Genomic DNA, 20177 nt, shown 5'->3' on the forward strand with positions numbered 1-20177 from the left:
GGGAGAGGGGATGGGCTAGTGGGTAGAGTCCTGGACCAGGCGTAGGCGACCTATGGCACGTGTGCCAAAGGCAGAGTGCGAGCTGGTTTTCAGTCCTGGCCACCGGTCCAGGGGACTCTGCATTTTAATTTTAAATGAAGCTTCTTTAACATTTTAAAAACCGTCTTTACTTTACTTACAACAATCATTTAATTATATATTATAGACTTTTAGAAAGAGACCTTCTAAAAACATTAATGTATTACTAGCACGCAAAACCTTAAATTAGAGTGAATAAAAGACGACTTGGCACACCACTCCTGAAAGCTTGCCGACCCCTGGTATTCCCAGCTCTGCCACTGGCCTGATGAGCAAGTCACTATGTGTGTAGATTCCCCTTTGTCAAGTGCTTTGATGGATAGGAGGCTTTATCCCAGAGACTGCTGAGTGGGCCTGCTAGGAAATCTCCAGTAGGCTTGAATACTGTGTCCGGTTCTGGTCGCTCATCTCACCAAAGGATATAGTGGAACTGGCAAAGATTCCGAGAAGGGGAACAAAGGCCATCAAGGGTATAGCATGGCTTCTGTAGGAGGAGTCAAAAGATCAGGGCTGTTCAGCTTAGACAAGAGATGAATAAGGGGTGATGTGATGGAGGTCTATAAAATCATGGAGTGTTATTTACCCTTCCCCACAATGCAAAAATCAGGGGTCACCCAATGAAATTAATAGGCAGCAGGTTTTATCCAAAACCCGAGGAAGTACTTTTTCACTCCACACACAATTAACTTGTGGAACTCATTGCCATGGGATGTTGAGATGGCCAAAAATATAACAGGGTTCAGAAAAGAACTAGATAAGTTCATGGAAGACAGCCATTGGTGGACCTATTAGCCAAGATGGTCAGGGACTGGAACTTCATGCTCAGGGTGATGCTAAACCTCTTGCCTGCCAGAAAACAGCAGTGGAAGAGGGGGATGGATCACTCAAAATTGTCCTGTTCTGTACTCGCTCCCTGAAGCTCTGGTATGGGCCACTATCAGAAGATCGGATACAGGACTAGATGGCCCACTGGCCTGACCCAGCATGGCTGTTCTTATGAACAATAAAGTTCAAGACAGATGGACACACGAGTCGGGTTTGTCTCTTCATCTGTGATGAAGATTGTCTCTGCCAGATCCCAGCATCCACAGCCCGATGAAGTCAATGGAAAGACAGCCTACTGCCATCCAGCGACACTTGCTTTCTCATTTACTACAGTGCTGTAGGAACAAAAATACATTTACAAACCGCAGCTACCAAGAAGCCAGGCAACAGGTGTTGGACAAAGGCGCTTGAGCTCAAGATGAATGCCAAAAGGCACTGAAATATTCTTTAAAGCACAAACTGCACCATGCCATCCGTAGACGCTTGTTTATTTACCTTAAAAAAAAAAGTTGTAAATCGGTTTACAAAGGAGCCAAACTACATTTTAATCTAATCTTTGTACAAAAAAAAAAAAATAGCACTTTTAAAATGTGTTTCAGACATCATTACATCGGCAATTGGATTAAAAAAAAGCACAGACATTATTACAGGATAAAACAGTCTTTACACAGCGAGAGAATTATTGCCAGTGTTATAAGTTGCGCGAAGCGTGTGCTCTCAGCACCCAAAAAGGTGAATCGAATCGAGGCGCCTGTTTGGAATGATGGGGGAGGCGGTCGGAGAAGGGACCAGGGAGCTACAGGAAGTGCTGGTGAAATGGTTTCACTAACCCTCAGGGGGGTATTGACGCAGGTTAACTCACAAAAGCAACAGGCATTGGCCTAAACTAGCCTCGCCCCATGCACACAACCCCACTGTAATGCATAGAATAGTGGACACACAGTTATTTCCCCAGCAGGCGGGGTGGGGGAAGTGAATTGCTAATCAAGTTTAAGGAAAAAACAGGGCTGGGTAGATTAAAGCTGGAAGAGACCATTTTGAGCCATCATGGGGTAAAAAAATAATTGGTAAAAACAGCCCAGTGCAATCCTGCCTGCAAATGGTTTGGCCACTTGGAACCCCTGTATAGAAAGGCACAGTTAATTCCACAGGGAACTGCAGATCTAAAATGTATACAGGCGCTCCCTGCGCACCTGAGAGCCTGACACAGAAGCAGCCAGTCATGTGCTTGGGTGAACAGTGCAATTCATTTAATGGAAGCAACAGACATGCCGACGTCAATGGGAGCTTTGCCTCGGTTGTAAATGAGGTCAAGATTTCCCCCACTGAGTCTGCAACATCAGCCCTCTGCATTGCTGCCGAAACAACCATGAAACAACCCAAACTTACCACCGTAGGATACAAAGCCCAGTATGGCACATGGAACTTGGCAACTTTGAGCAGCTGTGAGCCAGCTACCAGACCCTTGACAGCAGATGGGTGAACAGGGCAAGCCGAATTAGCAGAGGAGGGTGATGGATATTAACGAGCGACTGTCTAATGAGAACAGAGAGGCTAATGCATGCCAAAGTGAGCGGAGCAATGGCAGTGAGGCTCCTGTGTGAGCTGTGGCTGGTCAGCAGTGATGGAGAATCTCATTTGTAAGCCCACGGGTGAAATTTTCTTTTGCAAATGGAGAGTATCTTCAGATCCCCAGGAGCTGCAGTAGCCCACGAGTACATTCTCCCTCTGCCACCTCTTCTTCCCACTGCCCCGAAGAGCTGGACTTATCTAAGATACAAAGTCTCAGATCCACAAAGGTATTTAGGGTTCTAACTTCCACGGAAATCAATGAAAGTTAGGTGCCAAAAACCTTTGTGGACCTGGGCCAGAGAGGCTATGAGGTTGTACCGAGGTTCTCAGATACTTTATTCTTTGTATTCGCTGGTCCATCGTGTATGTTAACAGGACCGAGGTGGGGTGGGGACATTGGGAATTAGCCTTTAGCAAACATCTCTCCTACAGTTTGCCTGGATTTGGGCAAGAACTGCGTTGCTCTTGCAGCTAGGACCAGCCACTTCACATAGGTTCAAGGTACGGTCCATACCCACATTCTTCTGCTTGTTTTCCATCTCTAATCGATAAACAGTTGCCCTGATGCCTATGCTGGTGCTGCTGCTGCTCTTGAATTTGACACGCGGTATAGCCATGTCTATATTACAGCTGCAACGCTGCACCTGTGCCGAAGCGTCCATACTTCCTACATAGACAGAAAAACTCCTTCTGTCAATGGAGCTAATTCGCCTCTCAGAGGCGGTAGCTAGGTCAACAGAAGATCCCATTGACCTTGCCCCATCTACACTGGGAGATAGGTCATCCTATCTACAGCACGCAGGGCCCACCATATTTGAAAGCCCTGAGTGATGTCACTAGGTGTAATGGGTCTGATTTTTAAGTGCAGACCAGGCCTAAATCGCTGAGGAGTGGAGACACATGCAGGGCGATATGTTTCCACAGGAAACTACAGATTAATTCTGGTTCCCTAATGGGGAGGGGGGGGGGAGCACCATTCCTCTGTGGTGAACTTTCCGTTGCTGGGACCTGTTCAATGCTGTCACAATGACACCAGTAGAAACCTCAGTCCAAAGAATATTCCTCAAAGACAGCGCTTAGAAACAAGACAATACCATCCAGGCTGACCACCACTTTCCCTTCTACTTAGGTTACACAGCCCCACAAGGACAAGGAGATTACCATTAGGGATCCTTTCAAACCTTTCTCAGGTTACACTAGGCTTAAGTGACAATCCTGGATTAGTGGACAGCTATGTGGACGGAAGATGAAAGTACATTATGTTCTCAATGGAGACAAGGGCTCCCCGCAGCACTCTGCTGCATTTGACATACTGGATAACTACTTGACAATGTAGTCACCGAGTGATGTAACGGGCATAGTTTCTAGAACTTCTCTAAATCTACTTTGGACATCAGTACATTAAAGAATGCAAGTGACAAGGAGGAATTGGCAATGTTCTCAGGTAGCCGTTCTAGCAACCAAATAGCCCAACGAGGCAGAGTTACTGAAACATGCTTTTTTTAAACACTGCTTTCTACTAACCATCCGCAGCTTCCAGTATTCACAAGATGTGGAAGATATTGACATTTGACACAACTGGAATTCATAGTGCTTCACAGATTGTTAAAAAAATACAAATGTTTAAAGTTTCCTATATAAAAATATACAAATCCAAAAATAGAGATAGAGAGATGAAAGAAATCAGCCTGAGGAATTTACAGTGATAGCTAAGATTCCTCCCTCCCTGTACTTATTTTTTTAAAAAGGTAAAAATGTGTTAACACTTCACAGTTTGGCAGGACTTTGCCTCCTGCCGGCATGCACCAATTCCTGCTTCGAAGACAAGGAGGACTTTTGCAGGTGCAAAGGAGAGGTACTGCTGTTTGAAACTGACAAGGCATGCCGACGCTCCGACAACACAGACACAGAGTCTGGTGAGGAAAGGTCACCAATCAGTCCTGAACTGGTAAAGGTACAAAACTCTCACATCCCGCTGTGGAAGAAATCTCTCTCCAAACCCAAGTGAGCAAGCCACACCCAGAATGAAGACAAGGGAGCTGGCTGACAGACAGACCTTGCCAAAAATTTAACTCAGATCTGAACAAAAAGAACCTGTAATATCCCACAGCTGCAGGGAATTTGCATATACAGAGTTAAAAGAAACAACAGGATTTTAAAGCAAACAAGACAACTGTGGATCGGTGCTGAGGTTTGCATTACACGAAAAAAAAGTTACTTCTGAGTGATTGGCTCTTCAGAGCCCAGCTACCCTGGCAACCATGGTCAGCCTGTGTGTCTTAATGGCAGCTTGATTACAAATACCCGCTCCAGGTGTTCTGGGTTGCATCACATCCCATGAAGAGGGGAAAGATGGAAGAGGAAAGGGAATTCATAGAGAAGTTGCCCATCTGTGGGATTGTAAACTAGCAGCATAGAAGCCCCTGGTTATTTTAGACTGATCTTTTATGGCTATCCCTATGATACTAGTCTGACTAACACATCTGGTTTCCCCACCTAGCCCAGAATTCCGTTCTCTAGGACTTAGCTGGTTTGACACAGGACAGATGCTTAGATCCCAGAACTGCAGTGTCTGAGCAATAATCTTCCGAGAGGCACACAGTTAAGCTTCTGTTTGATTGGAACACCGTGGTCTCATTTGCTACTCCTGACCCAGAAGCCTTGATGCATCATCTCCCGCACTTTCCAAGCAACCCTGGAATAGAGAAGAAACCTGCTGTATTAGACTCAGCAAAAACCACCTCTCAGTGCTGGTGCCACTGAATGGCTCTCTTATCAAAATTGGCTCTGTGTTCTCAGCAACTGGTCTAGGAGAGGTTTTGAAATAATTAACGATGGATGTTCTTCCTGAACTTTCCTATACAGCCCCGAAGCACACAGCAATTGCCTCATTTCAAGTGTATTCTCCTTAGGTAGAACAGGTTAAAAGAAGTGTTTATATGCAAGGTGTTAATAAAATATACAGCAGAATCACACTTGGTTTTAGTTAGAGAGAAAGTAAGCACCATTTACAGGTGTGATTCAGGTTCATATAAAGTTTTATTTCACTCCAACATTGTTTGGGGTTTCTCCCTACCAAACAGGTTGTCTTCCTGCAATTCTATGCACATGCATAAAAAAAACTCCCTAGAAGCCTCCCAGCGAAAAGCATGAAATGGGAATTGAAAAGAGTCCAACACCCCCGGGTGTGCTGAAAATGAGCAAGAACCATGGGACCAAAATGTGAAGAGAGACACTGACTCCGCTGTAATATCTGCCCTCCCACCAGCTACTCACCTCTTTCCTTCCTCTTTTTGAGAGGAACAATTAACACTGGCCTAACACAACACCAGATTTTTGTTTTAAATGCTTTGGTAGGTATTATATACAGTTACATAATCAACAGCAACCCATACGAAGGGGTTTTAATTTTTAACTTCCAAAGCTGCTGCATTTTCCAACAGAGTTCCAAATATAAAAACTTTTCCACACATTAGACACAGACCTTTCCCTCCCACTCTTCCAGACAAGGATTCTGTTGCAGCTTAGCCTTGATTCTGGTTAATGCAAACCCCACTGTTTCTACCTTCCCTAGCAAAGGGATTCAACAGAAGATCCACCTTACAAATTAAAACCACCATCACCTGCCTGCACGAATAAGTTATCGAACACCAGGGTGTTGGAGTATATGGCAGTTTCCTGCATTTATTTTTCTATGAAAAAACACCAGAACACTGCTTATTGTCATAATTAAATAAAATTCACCCTATTACTAGAGGATTCTTCAAGCCCTTGTCTTTCTATCAGGTGTCTCTGAATCAAAGATTTACTAAAGAAATGCGCGAGTACATGAATAACACGCAGCTTCATTATCAAGGATGATTTGTGGGCCGAGGAAAGGTGGGTGACACACATGAAGGTGACTGAATTCTCAACTGGAGGGATTCTAAATCCTGAAGCCCCCCTACAGTCTACAGTGCACAATGTCCTCTTCCTGCAATTTTATGCCGTTGTAAGGACAGCTCACTCCGTTTCAACTGGCTTCACAGAAGGGCTAGGCGAAATGGAGAGGACATCAGGAACACCCACTTTGTTGTGGCTGCAGCAGGAAGAGAAGGGCGGGGGACGAAGAGTGAGTTGGACAGAGGAGTCTAGCAGGGTTCAGTACTACCAGCCCACCATGGGCTTGAAAAAGAAAGAGGAAAAGATGGCCAGGAAATTCCTTTGTTTCCAATTACTGGTTTGGAAATCTCTGAAAGAACAGGGACGCCTTGGAGCCAGAAAAGCGATGTAGTGTTGGAAGAAAAAAAATCCTGCAAGATGATGTGATGATTTAATCTGAATAAGAGACACGCCTCCCATTAACAAACAGCCCCAGCACGGGGCCGTGTGACACGTTCACTAAGCATCCTATGCCTGAAGTCCACATCTGGCAGACAAACGCCCTGCCACTTACAAATGTACCAGCAGCCTGCCAGTCTGACCAACAGTCAATTTCAACTCACCCTCTGCATTAGCATCAGCTGCTCTGCAGGAACCCTCAGATTAGGGATGCCAACAGGCATCCCTTCACGCTACATTTTAACCAGACTAGGCACGTTACTCTGGATAGACACAGTGTTATCGATGGTCTCTTCTCCACTGCATTTTCAGCGAGTTCCTTATTTTTTGCCACTCGACACTCAAGGTGTCTTCATCTCACCAGCCCTGGTAGCACCGACGTTGACATTTTGTTTTTAAGACCGACTGCAGAAAAATAAATTTGCCCAAGACTCCCTTTCCCTCCCCTCCCTCCCCCCGCAAAATCTCAGAACGCATTATGGGGTCCCGGACCCTCTTCTGGTAAATAGCTCGAGTGAACCCGCACAAAAACCTTTACAATCAATTTGACATGTACACTTATGCTCAGAATGAAAGAGCAAGGTTAAAATACTTCGGATAGGAGAATCTCTGCAGCAAATACAATTTAAAATAAAGCAATGAAGGGGTGACGGGAAGGAAGAGGGTGACTGTTTTATATGAAGAAAACCTCACCCAAATAATTAAAAAAATTAAGGAAAAAAAGAAACCTAAAAGCAGAGAATACAAAAGGCTAATTTTTTTTTTAAGGTTACAATGTAAAATGTAATATAGCATCTGAACAACAGCTTGGGTATTGTCTTATTAACTACCCACGGGGTCATCTGTTCAAAGATAAGGCATCCAAAATAGACCAAAACCACTTTGGTCGCAGCAATTTTTTTCCTTGCTCAAATGAACACATTTTATATTTTTATATATATAATAATATAGAATCTTTTTTTTTTTTGCACTAAAAAGTATTTCAATGATCATATACATTTACCAAGGCATGTTGGCATCAGGGGTTGCTACTGAGGGAAAGGGAGAAGTTATGAGGGAGGAAGGAAAGTCGAGTCAAAAAAAAAAAAAAAGCTCTGGCATCCCCATGTAGTCACTGGGCCTCAGAGGTCTGAGCCAATCGCCGGGCCTTGTTTTCAGGTAGCATTCCTGGCAGAGAGGAACTGGACTCTCGTGCTAGAAGGTGTAAGTGACTCTACCCTCTCAGCACACTACCTTCAACCCCAGATTTGTACATCGTCCATGTCTTGTGGTTCTCACAGTCTCAAAATCCATTGCCACTGATGTTGATGGACTGAAGATCTGCCACCTGCATGACGTTGATGCCGCTGCTGGCAAGGCGTGCGATGCCCTCGGGACAAATGGCTTCCATGGCCACCATGTTGGTTGCGATGAGGGCCGATGGGGTTGGCCCACTGTTTCCCTCCGAAGTCCCGGTGTCCATGGAGACCGCAGACACGTTCATGGCCACATTGTTGGCTGTGCCTCCCTTCTTGTTTTGGTGGGTCTTGATGTGCTTGGACAGGTGGTCACTCCTCATGAAGCGTTTTGGGCACTCCGGGCAGGCAAATTTCTTCTCACCTGTGAAGAGCAATGGGAGAGGAGAACCGCTCAGCCATTTCAACAACGCGCTTGCTTTACGTCCTTATGGGAAGCCAAACCTTTCCACCACATTGTAACAAACAAACAAACAAACAAAACTCTGAATAAGAAGCAATTTTCAGCTATTGCCTGGATGAAGCTCACAGAGCAACCTTGACAGGTATTGAGAGAGAGAGAGGGGTGCAGCACTTTTCAACTGCCCTTCAGTGAGAGATAGCAGGGCGCTGCCCCTCAGAAATAACTCTCACAAGACTTGTAGTCAGTGCCTTTTGCCATGCTAACATCCAAAGATCTTCATACTCTCCTCTCACCGGCTTTCTCTTTCACTTTATACAACTTCTGACCAAAGCAGATTTACTGGTGATGAAAACATACTAGGGGTCAAAAGCCATATTTAATTACTGCACTAGAACCAAAGTCTCAGAACTATGTGGTAGGTAGCGAGGAAGAATTCATCCACCCACTTGCCAAACTGAATCTATTATGTGGAGTAAAACACACCCTCTCCCCCAAAATGTTGTGGGCCCTAACCCTGAGCTGTGACTCATGCACTCACACAGAGCCCCCCGGATTCAACAGGGCTCTGCTCAGTGTGGACACTCTCAAGAGTGAGATCAGGCTCTGACGTGTTATTTCTTTGGCTCTGTCTCCACGATAGCCTCTCAGACCCTCTCACATTGATTTCCCCCGACTCTGAATGTTACTTCTCCCTGTGGGTGGCTTTCTGAGAAGTTCTAGGTGCTCCTAAGGCGAGGAAAACATCTCAGCTGAAAGTACGGCAGATGATTCGCTGGATGCAGCTGCCAACGAACAGAAGAGTCATGGTTTTGTACAGCTGGTGACAAAATCTGTAAATATACTTGTACTGCAGAAACCCAAAGCAATAGATGATGTGGAGAGTGCTGGCAATCACAAGGATCTTGGTAACCCTTGCAGCATACCTACAAGGCTAGAGAAAGAGTGGAAGCTCCCTCACGCCCCTGCTCTGAGTGCACCTGGCAGGTGCTCCCTTCGCAGAGCCAGGGCAGGTTCCCGGGCTTACCTGTGTGCGTGCGCTTGTGCCTCTGCAGCTCGTCACTGCGCGTGAAGCGCTTCCCACAGAACATCCAGCTGCAGACGAAAGGTCTCTCCCCGGTATGCCACCGGAGGTGAGCCCGCAGGTGGGACGTCTTGCCATACACCTTCCCGCAGCCCGGGATGTGGCAGATGTGCTGCTTCTTCTTACCGGGATCCCCAGAACCCCTGGAAGAATCCAAAGAAATCAAGGGGTTAACGTACAGAGCCTCTCCACTCTCACTAACAGGGAGGTGAAACATTAGCTTCCTAAACGTGGCACCCGGCGTGGCTGCTGAGCTCGCACAATGGAAAGCCCAGGTTACCAGCTGCTGATCAGAGCACTGATTAGACCTGCCTACTTACTGCTCTGATGTTGGGCTGACATCAGAAACACAGAAGGGTGGGCAGGACGGTCTCCTGGCTAGAGGAATCAGGGCTCTCTAGTCTTCGCTCTGCTCAATGACCAAAAGCAAGTCAGCCTCCACTCAACCCTTCAGTCTAACCCTCTGTCAAACGAAGATGACGTCTGTGTCCTTAGGGACTGGTGACTACAAGGTACTGCAGAGATAAAAGGTGCTGAGCACTATCAGGTTGGTAACTGTAGCCACACCTCTGGATGACAGGTTCTCATCAAGAGTGAAGTGTTCTTGGGAGAGTCAAACCTGTACCACATGTGCACGAAAACACTCCCCCATTAAAGTCAGACTGGGAACTGTTATGAGCAGGTAAATCACTAGTTTTAAGAAGTCTAAGTGAGAGGAAAGGGGGGGGGGAGGGAGGGGGTGTGAGGGCTTCAGAGGGGTCACAGAGGAGTCACTTAAGTCCTCAGTGAAAAAACAGAAGAGGTTGCAACCAGGAGCCTCTTCAGGAATAGTCAGAAGAAATGGCCCAACAGGTGGCTCCTCAGCAAATCTGTCCCTAATTTCACTGTGTGCGGAAGAAACCTTTTTGTTCTATGGGGTCTCTCCTCACAGCCCATTCCCTTTTTCGGTACATTTTTAACTAAAAATTCTCCAACGTAACGAAGAGAGGGAGAGTGTGTGGGACAGGCCCAGCAATGGGGCATGTGGGACAGGCCCAGCAATGACCAATATGGGGTATGAGATGAAGAGTAAGTCAACGGAAAAAGGAAGGAGAGGAAACCAATGACTGAAGTGGGAAGAGGTGGTGGGAGGGAGGGGACAGAGGGAATGAGAATGGCTGCGTTCACAGGTTTTAAATGGGAGCTCAAGCAGCGGTTCATTCTGAGTGACCCTGCTGGCCTGTCACATAGCTGATGACTGAAATTCTGTCCTTAATGTATACCAATGGCCCTGCCACTATTTGGAGATACCCCCTAAAGCCCTAGCCATGATGAGGTGCCAAAAGGGAGGGAAATTACAGCCTCTGATTAACATTTCTGGCCTTGTGGAGTTTACGCTGACTCCTTCATGCTGCTCAGTGCAGCGTGTTTTGTTATCGTCCTGCGATAGCGCCTTCCGCGACACAGCTCTCGAAGCTTTAACACAGGCCAAGGTCTCATCACCAGCGAGGCCGGGAGCTAGCTGCATTTCTCCAATGCAGGAACCGAAGCACAGAGTAGATACTAGGAGCCTAGACTCCACTCTCCCCCTTTTCAAACAAACCCTGACACTCTGGAGCACTGTTCTCTGGCAGGAGAACCCAGGCCACGGGAACAGACAGGGCTCAGCCGTCAGTTTCTCACAACAGGAGCGTGCTCATGTCAGCCATAAGGTTTAGCCCTTTTTCTGCACCCGATAATACTTTAGCAATGGGAAGAGGAAGCCACTGAAGCAACCAGTTTATAACCTAATGCCCATAAACGCAGAGCATGTTCAATGCAGACAGTAAAAATCTTTCAGTTACTCAGGGCAAAGTTTTAAGGGGGAAACCAAAACAAAAGACTCCCGACAGCTTCATGGGTAAGTTCAGTTTCAGGAGGACCCAGGGACTACAACACTAACTGGAACCAAAACAGCACGTTGGTGGATTTAGTGCAAGTTTCCCTCCTCCTCTCAGGCAACTGAGCTGATGCCCACCCATTCTGCCATCATCAGCCCCTCGCTCTGCTATTCCCGTCCAACACGAACGGGGACCGGACAGACGAAGCTTGCTCAGTTCTGACAACGGCAGTTTGAAATGAGGCACCCAGCATGTGCCCCAAAGTTGCTGTGACCCAGCCTTCACCAGCCCCGGCCTAGGGCTCCTGGGAGAGAGGACTACTGCAATCGTCTGACCTGTCAACCTATTTTATTAACAGTGCACCTGGACTGACTTTAGCTCTCAAAGCCCAAGGCTGCTAAGTGACCTTCAGCCTCCATCTCTCCGGATTTCTGAAATGCCCTGACATCATAGTGATGATTCCGACTACAGTTTGAGGTATCCAGTTAGCAAATCCTACCTTCCTTCACTGTCTTTGCAGTATGGGCAGGTGCAGGCTTCCCGCCGCATCCTTCGGCCTTGTGGCTGTGGGTCGGGACTAGTCTCCCCTTCTTCCACAGTAGCGTTTTCGTCTCCCATTCCGTCACCCCCTCCACCATGCAGGCCCAGCTGAGCACCATGATCACCTAAAAGGAAATCTCTACATTACTTTTGGATCAGCATCTTAACCAGCAAACCCTAAGCAACGAGGAAATTAAAAAGAAGGAAAAACTACTACAAATTGCTAGGCATTTTATACAAGTGATGGAGGGTCACGCTGCACATCTGAAGGAGCACCTTGGAAGGGGGCGTCCCAGATGAAGAATGGAAGTCAACAGCGATCTCTGTAAAGCAGCTCCACCCTGCCAAGGCACTTTAAATACAAGTAAATGGAGCAAAGAGCATCAATGCCCTGCTAAGTGTAGATGTAAAAATCCTGACCAAATACTCTATAATTACCTCGGGATGGGGTTCTTGATGGCATCAGTTGGATTCTAATATGGACTAATCTTGGCGAATTCTCCCGCCGTATTTTCTAGACAGCCCTGGAGCCAGGAATCAGCTGCCCCTCTACAGATCCTTTTGCAGTCTCAATTTAGATTTGGGAAGTAATTAATTTTGGGGCCCCTACTCCGTTTCCTGTACAAAGCTTCCTTACGCAAACCATTGTCAGGGTCAAAAAGAAACAACCTGGTCCAATCCTCCCCCACCCCCCTCAGGGAACACTGAACAAGTTACTTTTTGCCTTTATCCTCCCCCAGAGAATCACTGGCATCCTTATCAAAAATGGACCCAGGAGTGGAGATCAAAACAACACTTGCTTTCTTTACTCCACAGATTTGCTGGAGTTATCAAGGTTTAAGCAGTTGTAGAGCATGTGTCTTTTTCAGGAAGATAGAATCAAGTAAGTCAATATTGTTATCTGCCAACTATTTAAACCATTTCAGTTAACCCACTCTGGAAAACAGAGACAAAACAAGCGTGCAAAACTCCTCCACTGAAGTCAGTAGCAAAACTGCAATTGACTCCACTGGGGCCAGGATTTCATTTCCAAAGAATGTGAGTCTCTTCTCTTACTTGTTTGTAAGTTTGAGACTTTATTACCTGGCCTGCATAATGACAGCCATGAAAATATGTACTTGGATAAAATGCACTCTGGATTACTGAGTATGACTTTACTCTTCTCTCACCCCCAACTTCCAGAGAGTGTCTACGATTTTAAAGCTAAACTTGAGACTACACACAAGAGTCTGCAGCCAAGTTATATTACGCAGCATTTCCCTAGGCCAAGCACGTACCACTTCCGGCAATAACTGTGGGCATAAAGTCCAACCAGAACTTTAGAGTTCTAAACGCGCAGACCCCAGAGACAACCTACACCATCATCACGCTATGCAGACTTCAAGGCAACAAAACAGACCTTGGATTAATGGAAAGCTCAGAAGATCTGACAAGTTCTACTTACAACAGAAGTGCTTGCAGTACGTTTGCGAATGTAAAAAGTTCAGACTATGTTAAATACATGTTACCAGAGCAGGCATCAGAACAAACTAAAGAACTCCTTTACTGTTACTGAATGGAAAATGCAGTTTTCTCTGGCACAGCTCTGAAATGGCCAGATTCCTGAGTAATACACAGGGTATAACAGCGAATACTATTACAGCCAACATCCTAACATGCTGGTTACTTGTGTCTCATGGGCAGGAGAGACAGTTAGGGCCTAAGACAGCCTGTATTTTCATCAAGGTCACTCATACTTAGCTAACATTATTCCCAGCTCAAGGCAACAGCTGGAGGTTGTGTGTTTGATGTGCTTACAGGTGAAGATGAAGCAGGAGCCTAAGGGCAGTTCTCACCTTGCCTAGACAGAAATGGAGCAGTCTTTCCATTGCAAGCTGGCATTTCTGAGCCCAGCGCTAGCCACACATCAAAAATGACATTATTTCAGACACTGCCAGCAAGCAGAAAACAGTTTTCACTTGCAACACAAAGCCCAGATGTGTGCACATTTTAGAGGTTTTAATAACATCTCATGGTTTATTCAAGGCAAAAAAAGTCTCTCTCTTTGGTACTTTTAGACTGCGAGGCTGAACAGAACGAGGACCGTTTTCCTTTAAGTATCTGTTTAGTTTAAAATGATTAAAGCAACAATCTAGGAGCTAATCCACAAAACAGATGCAAAGCCTCCCAACAATAAAATAAGAAACAGCAATAAATAAAGCAGCCTGGGAGAGACTGTAGTTTTAGTAGCATCTATCAGTGAAGATATTGTTGGAGCACGCTAGCTGGGTAATGACTGCAAGCACAGAAAGATGTATAAAGTTGAAAAATCATCTGGCACGGTTCACGCGAGGCATTCTCCATCTCAAGGAGCGATACCTAATTACAAAAACCATGGGAACTAAAGCGTGTCACCAACAAGCTTCCAAATACAGACGAACATATGAAACATTTGTAAAGGGGGGGGTGAGAGGGATGGCAAGCGTTTAAGCCTATCAATTTTCATTTCCATTTTATTGCTCCACGCTTATGCTGTCATCTAATTGTTTCTTCAATAACCCTAGCTACACTTCTCAAGTGTTTTATTTCCCTTCAAGCGTCACTGCGTGATTATTTTAATGCTGAAAAAAACAGTAAGTGGTGCAAAAACAGCAGGCTGCGTAATCTGTTTTCAGCTGCAATTAACATATGCCAATAGGTCCAACAACAGATTTAAACTCATATGTTTTCATTGGACTGATGCATGAAGCGATTATGGCATTGTAATAGCCGTAGCATTGTTAGGTTGCAATATAGTTGCTGTTTAAAGCCAAATCTTTGATCCTTTCCTAAAATCCATACTGTGATCAGCTTGAAATTTGGAATGTCATTTCAGGGTCCTGGGTGTAGTTTGAGGTGTGTGAGTGTGAGTGAGAGAGAGAGAGATTTGGTTGATAAGATACAGGCCCTCCCCCAAAGAGTGACCCGACTTTAAAAACACAACCATCATCAGCCGCTGTTTGCACAGGTGCAGCTTACACTGCAGGAAACTGGAATAGGCCGAGTCTGTGCAAACTGTTTTATAGCCGCTTGGGATTTGCACTGGTGCAGTACACCAACAGCTATCACAGATGGCTTGTATCAGAGCAAATAAATGAAGACAGTAAAGCTCCAGTCGGCTTGCAATTGGTGCCACTCCATTACAGTCTCTCTGTAGGCAAGTCTGAAGGAGATTAATGGGTTGCGAGTTCCCTTATCAGTTAGAGGCAGAAGGAAGCTTCTCGTGGCAATGTGAATTTGGACACTAAGGTATGGTTAGGAAGTGTCTCGTAATCTGGCATTCATTTTCCTGTTAGAGTTTTCATGGAGCAAAGAATTACATTTTTTTTTTTACATCCTTCCCATGCCAACGTTGGCGCACAGAGCAGAAACCCGTCTTGTCTACTCCTCTCTGCTATTTGCTCTGTAGTATTGAGACTGACCCTTCTATTCTCCCTGCGAAGAGTTCTTCCGAAGGTTTCTCTTGGGCACCCTCACATCAGCTGGTTTCCAGCTGACAGCTTCAAGCTGGAGTTCATGTATTGGCATCCAGCGATACATGCCTCAACTATGTCAGCACTTTCTTCTGATGCTGGTGGAAACAAACTGCTAGTTGGTGATTTCTCAGCTCTCATACTTGATGTTTAAGTCTTTTTAACCAATGCCCAGAATTTTATTTTCAAAGGTGTCTAGATTTCTGTCTAACGTTTTAGTAGATCGCTCCTTCAGCCATATGTCACACTTTCTCAACCCTAATCCCTTTTAAATAAAATTGTTGTTCACGAAATTTTAATTTAAAAATAAGTTGTTCCAGACACAATGCACCACATTGGCAGCCCAAAGTTCCTCTCTAACAGACAACACAGGTGTTCAGCACCTCAAGAACTGGCCCTAAATCTGGAATTCAAATATCAATTTGATAAAGGCCCATCTGCACTTGAAAGTGGTTTCTAATTAAGGGAGGGGTGTGAATTTAAAGTGCAATAGCTATTCCTGAATAACTTCATGTGTGGACATTCTTATTCTGGAGTAAGAGTCCACAGATGGAAGCAATCTGGAAAAACTGCCCACATGCAATTCATTAGCAATGGCTCCACACATAGATGAGCCCCGGTAAGGTGCATCTGAATGAAGCAGACACTGCAAGACAGTGGGAAAAGCATCTTCAAGGAATTCAGTGGAGTTGCCACAGTTTGCATTGATTCAAATCTAAATGACTGTTAATGCCCATGTACAAAAGTGAATTGATCCTCCATGGTGCAGTGCTAATGAGCAAAATGAGAGGCTAACCCTCTCATTAATAGCCATTTAAGCTACTATTCAGCTTGCTGATGAAGGATGGAATTATTTTAATGATCTGGAGAAGGGTTATGAAGAGAAGGACCTGAGGTACCACAAGTATAGCGCTTTCTGATTAATACAGATTGTAACCAAGTGAGATGAATAATTTGTCTTTATTAGAGTCCTAAGAGATCATCTATATCCCTGTAAATCAATAAACAATACCACAAGGTTAAGGAACTGTGCATTAAAAACCATTCATTCATCGACAGACAGATCTACCAATTGGACACAGACAATTCACATGAATTAATTCTGCACAATACAGACCAGTCTAGAAAGCTTAGCAAATCCAAAGCTAGGCTCTCACAGTTTAGCCAACGCAATTCAAGTATATCGACAACAGACCTGTACAGGGCTCACAAATAACCCTTCCAGTATGGACTATCTTAAACCCATTAGAGTATGTGGGACCATTTAAAATTCCTGATTTCAAGTCTTCTTCAAGACAGAGAAAACCAAGGAAGAGAGGTGCAGCACGGTCCAGTGGAGAACGTACTAGTCCAGGTCTCAGAAGACCAGAATTCTGTTCCCAGTTCTAGTACTCATCTGCTGTGTGACATGGGGCAATTCCACCTCTTGATGCCTCTGTTTCCCCTCCCATCCTTTGCTGGACTCCTCCACTTAGACTGAAAGCTTGCTGGGCAGGGATCCTGTCACTTCCTGTTTGCGGCTCCCTCATGCTAAGGTGCTGTTTGAGCCAGAGCATCAAGGTACTAGTGTAATAAATAGGGGGGAGGGTGTTATGGAAAAAGGGATGTACTTTCAAAGGCTAGTGTTTGGAGAAACCTACCCGGAAGGGATAACAGCCCAGCTATCCTGGAATTCCTGATCCCCATTTTCAAAAGCTGCTTCAAAACCTTGCATGTGTCATTTTGACCCTTTGAAAATGCAATTCTTCCTCTGGGATTATGAGGGGATTACAGAGGGAAGCAGAGCTACAGATTACAAGCCTTCTGCAAAGGCAGCACTCACACAGATTCTTTGCTGAAGCGCTCTGCAGCCTCAACCCAGCTGGTATTTCCCATAACTCTATAAATAATGACGAGAAGCTTCACTCTACATAGTTAGAACATGCTTGTTAAAGAACACCACACACACAAAAACAACAAGGAGTTCGGTGGCACCTTAAAAACTAACAGATTTATTTGGGCATAAGCTTTCGTGGGTAAAAAACCTCACTTCTTTAGATGCATGGAGTGAAAGTTGTTATATAATGCCTGCATCTGTAACTTTCCCTCCATGCATCTGAGGAAGTGAGGTGTTTTTTTTTTTACCATGAAAGCTCATGCCCAAATAAATCTGTTAGTCTTTAAACCATCGGACTCCTTGTTGATTTTGTGGATACAGACTAAGCCCTCGTCCAGACTAACCCGCGGCATCGGCGGGTTAAAATCGATTGCTCGGGGATCGATATATCGCGTCTAGTCTGGACGCGGTGTATCGATCCCCGAGCGCGCTTACATCGATTCCGGAACTCCATCAATCCGAACGGAGTTCCGGAATCGACGCGGAGAGCCGCGGACATCGATGCCGCGCCGTCCAGACTGGTGAGTACCTCGATTTTAGAAATTCGACTTCAGCTACGTTATTCACGTAGCTGAAGTTGCGTATCTAAAATCGATTTTAATTCCTAGTCTGGACGTGGCCTAACATGGCTACCCACTGATACCACCCACCCACACATAGTGCAAAGACTTTAAAAGAAAGAATGAGACTGTTAGAGAGATTAGGTGTGAAGTGAAAAGGTCACATCTATCTTTGCAGAACAGGAAAGATTATTAGGTTTAAACCCAGACAACTGTGAAATTTTCACTCTAAGATACTTCAAACATGAAAACATCTCCATTAAGATACAAGATGTTACAGACCCACAGAGTTTAAATACTGAGACTCTCCAGTCAGTGCACAGCACTTATCGATCAGTATCATACTCTATTAAACCCAGGGTTGTGAGTTTACTCCTTGAGGGGGCCATTTAGGGATCTGTCTGGGGATTGGTCCTGCTTTGAGCAGGGGGTTGGACTAGATGACTTCCTGAGGTCCCTTCCAACCCTGATATTCTATTCTACTCTAGTCCTGCAGCTGAAGAACAGCATCAGGTTTTGAGTAATACTGATTGGGTAAAAAGTTAACAAAAAGTTGCCTAACCAACTATTTGTAATTGATTAATAATTCTGCTTTCACCAGCAGGTGTCACTATAGCCCTGAACCTGTCAGAATGACATGTCAGGAGGCCCAATATACAGCTATATGAATGAATGGTTAATTTCAGATGTTAGTGATCATCTAACATATTTTAAGGGCTACAGAGACCTGTGAAGTGCATGAAAAGCTACATATCTGACTGTGGGCAAGAGAACACATAATATTAGTGTATATATACACTTTTAAACATGACAAGTTTTCTCTTCCTCTCCCACCTCCAAAATTAGGCCTTGTCTAAGCAAGGAATTTGCCCTGCTTACAGCCATCAGCATCAATACAACCCCTACTGTCTGCAGGCAAAGCCACTATTTGCACCAAGGCAGCTGACCACTGTTTGAAAGTAGGGAAAGTGCCACTAGTGCAACTGGTGGTTTTGCCTGCCGGCACTAAGTGCTTGCACTCATGGCTGTAATCAGAGTGAACCCCCCAGATGAGGCCTTAGGCTATGAGAACCAGTATACGGCCAGGAGCACCAGTCAAAACAAACGGGAGGGGGTGGGGGGAAGAATCAGACTCTCTTGCCTGATTACCTTACAGGGAAAAAAAGAGTTAATGGACACTTTTCTTTGGATGTGGGAGCTCAGTGTGCACCTCAAAAGTGGGAACTTAAAAGAAGGGCAGCAGCTCAGCATGTCTGTCTGGAGTAAGATACAGAGGGGTGTATGAAGCAGGAAGGCAGGAGGCAGAAAGTGAATGCATGATGGGGCTGCCACTTTTAGGGGCCCAGGGGAAAACTATGGAGCCATCACAACCCCTCAGAAGGTTGGTCATCATCAGTGAATACTCTAAAAATACAGGTTAGAGGAGAGATTACAAGTTGCCCAGTCCCTGCCTGCTGGAATCAGCCCTTATGTCAGGGAATAAGCGAAAGCACAGAACAACAAGCTAGAAAGAACAGTGAAAGTCAAATCAACACTTCAGCCCAAATGTGGACATAAGGTACAACCCCATGCAGCTGTGTAAAGGTAATCGTACTTTTACAAGTTGGGAAGCGAATTATCTTTCTGACATCCCACTGCCACAAGAGGAAATCCAGATGGTCCACAAGTCATGAATCCATGCAAGACCCTCTGCCTTCCTCTGCCAGTTGCTTGCATTCAAGTTGCCCCTACCGCTTTTGTTAATAGTTACACACGTTAGCAGCAACTAACCCAACACAATCTCAGTCCTAGAACAAGAATCCCTCATGGGAGCTCTCAGAAGCAACCATGCATTGCGCAACACTTCCCTCTGGTATTTTGATATTCATTATCTGATCTGGTTACTTGGTATCTGAACATACACAATTGAATCCAAGTTCAATGCTGCATACTTCCTTCTACGAACATACGTAAACAAACATGAGACAAACGCCATTGAGAAGGATGAAGGGAAAGGAAACGACAAACACTGCTTAGGCTGACTGACAAGGTTAGAATAAATTGAAAAAACTGGCAAATAAAATCTATGTGACAAGCCCATTCAAGCCCAATTAAATTCAAGTTCTTAGGACAGTGCGGTCATCCTTTTCAGGCCATACTGGCATTGGCTTCTGTGGTTAAACACAATGTAACAATTTTTAGACACAAATGCAGTCTCTTGCCCCAGAAAACACTTGCTAGATTATTTAAAACAGCTACCGCCATGAACTGAGGTATGATTTTTTTAAGTGGCTAGTGATTCAGGACAGGTTTGCACTAGAAATTTTTTGCTGGTATAGTAAAGTCACTTAGAGAGTG

The 20177-nt window shown here is 45.1% G+C and overlaps 2 protein-coding genes across 4 annotated transcripts in view; both read right to left on the reverse strand.

The window, feature by feature from the left end:
• The window catches only part of PRR13 (proline rich 13), a 326900-nt gene that overhangs the window by 34092 nt on the left and 272631 nt on the right, over positions 1 to 20177 (reverse strand). The window lies entirely within an intron of this gene.
• Positions 1370 to 20177, reverse strand: part of SP1 (Sp1 transcription factor) — a 36467-nt gene continuing 17659 nt past the window's right edge. The window contains exons 4-7 of one of the 3 annotated variants that reach the window (XR_007769895.1): positions 11873 to 12038; positions 9458 to 9657; positions 7799 to 8394; positions 1370 to 1398 (exon numbers count right to left, since the gene is read on the reverse strand). Coding sequence is in view for 2 of the 3 variants with exons in the window: in XM_050925839.1 (XP_050781796.1) it covers positions 8078 to 8394; positions 9458 to 9657; positions 11873 to 12038 (683 nt within the window). In the remaining variant the exon portion in view is untranslated. Of the gene's footprint in view, positions 9216 to 9457; positions 9658 to 11872; positions 12039 to 20177 lie in introns of all 3 variants that reach the window. The other 2 variants (XM_050925839.1, XM_050925840.1) reach the window with 2 other exon arrangements.

Source organism: Gopherus flavomarginatus, chromosome 16 (assembly GCF_025201925.1).
Source record: "Gopherus flavomarginatus isolate rGopFla2 chromosome 16, rGopFla2.mat.asm, whole genome shotgun sequence".
In the NCBI taxonomy this organism is placed as follows: domain Eukaryota; kingdom Metazoa; phylum Chordata; order Testudines; family Testudinidae; genus Gopherus; species Gopherus flavomarginatus.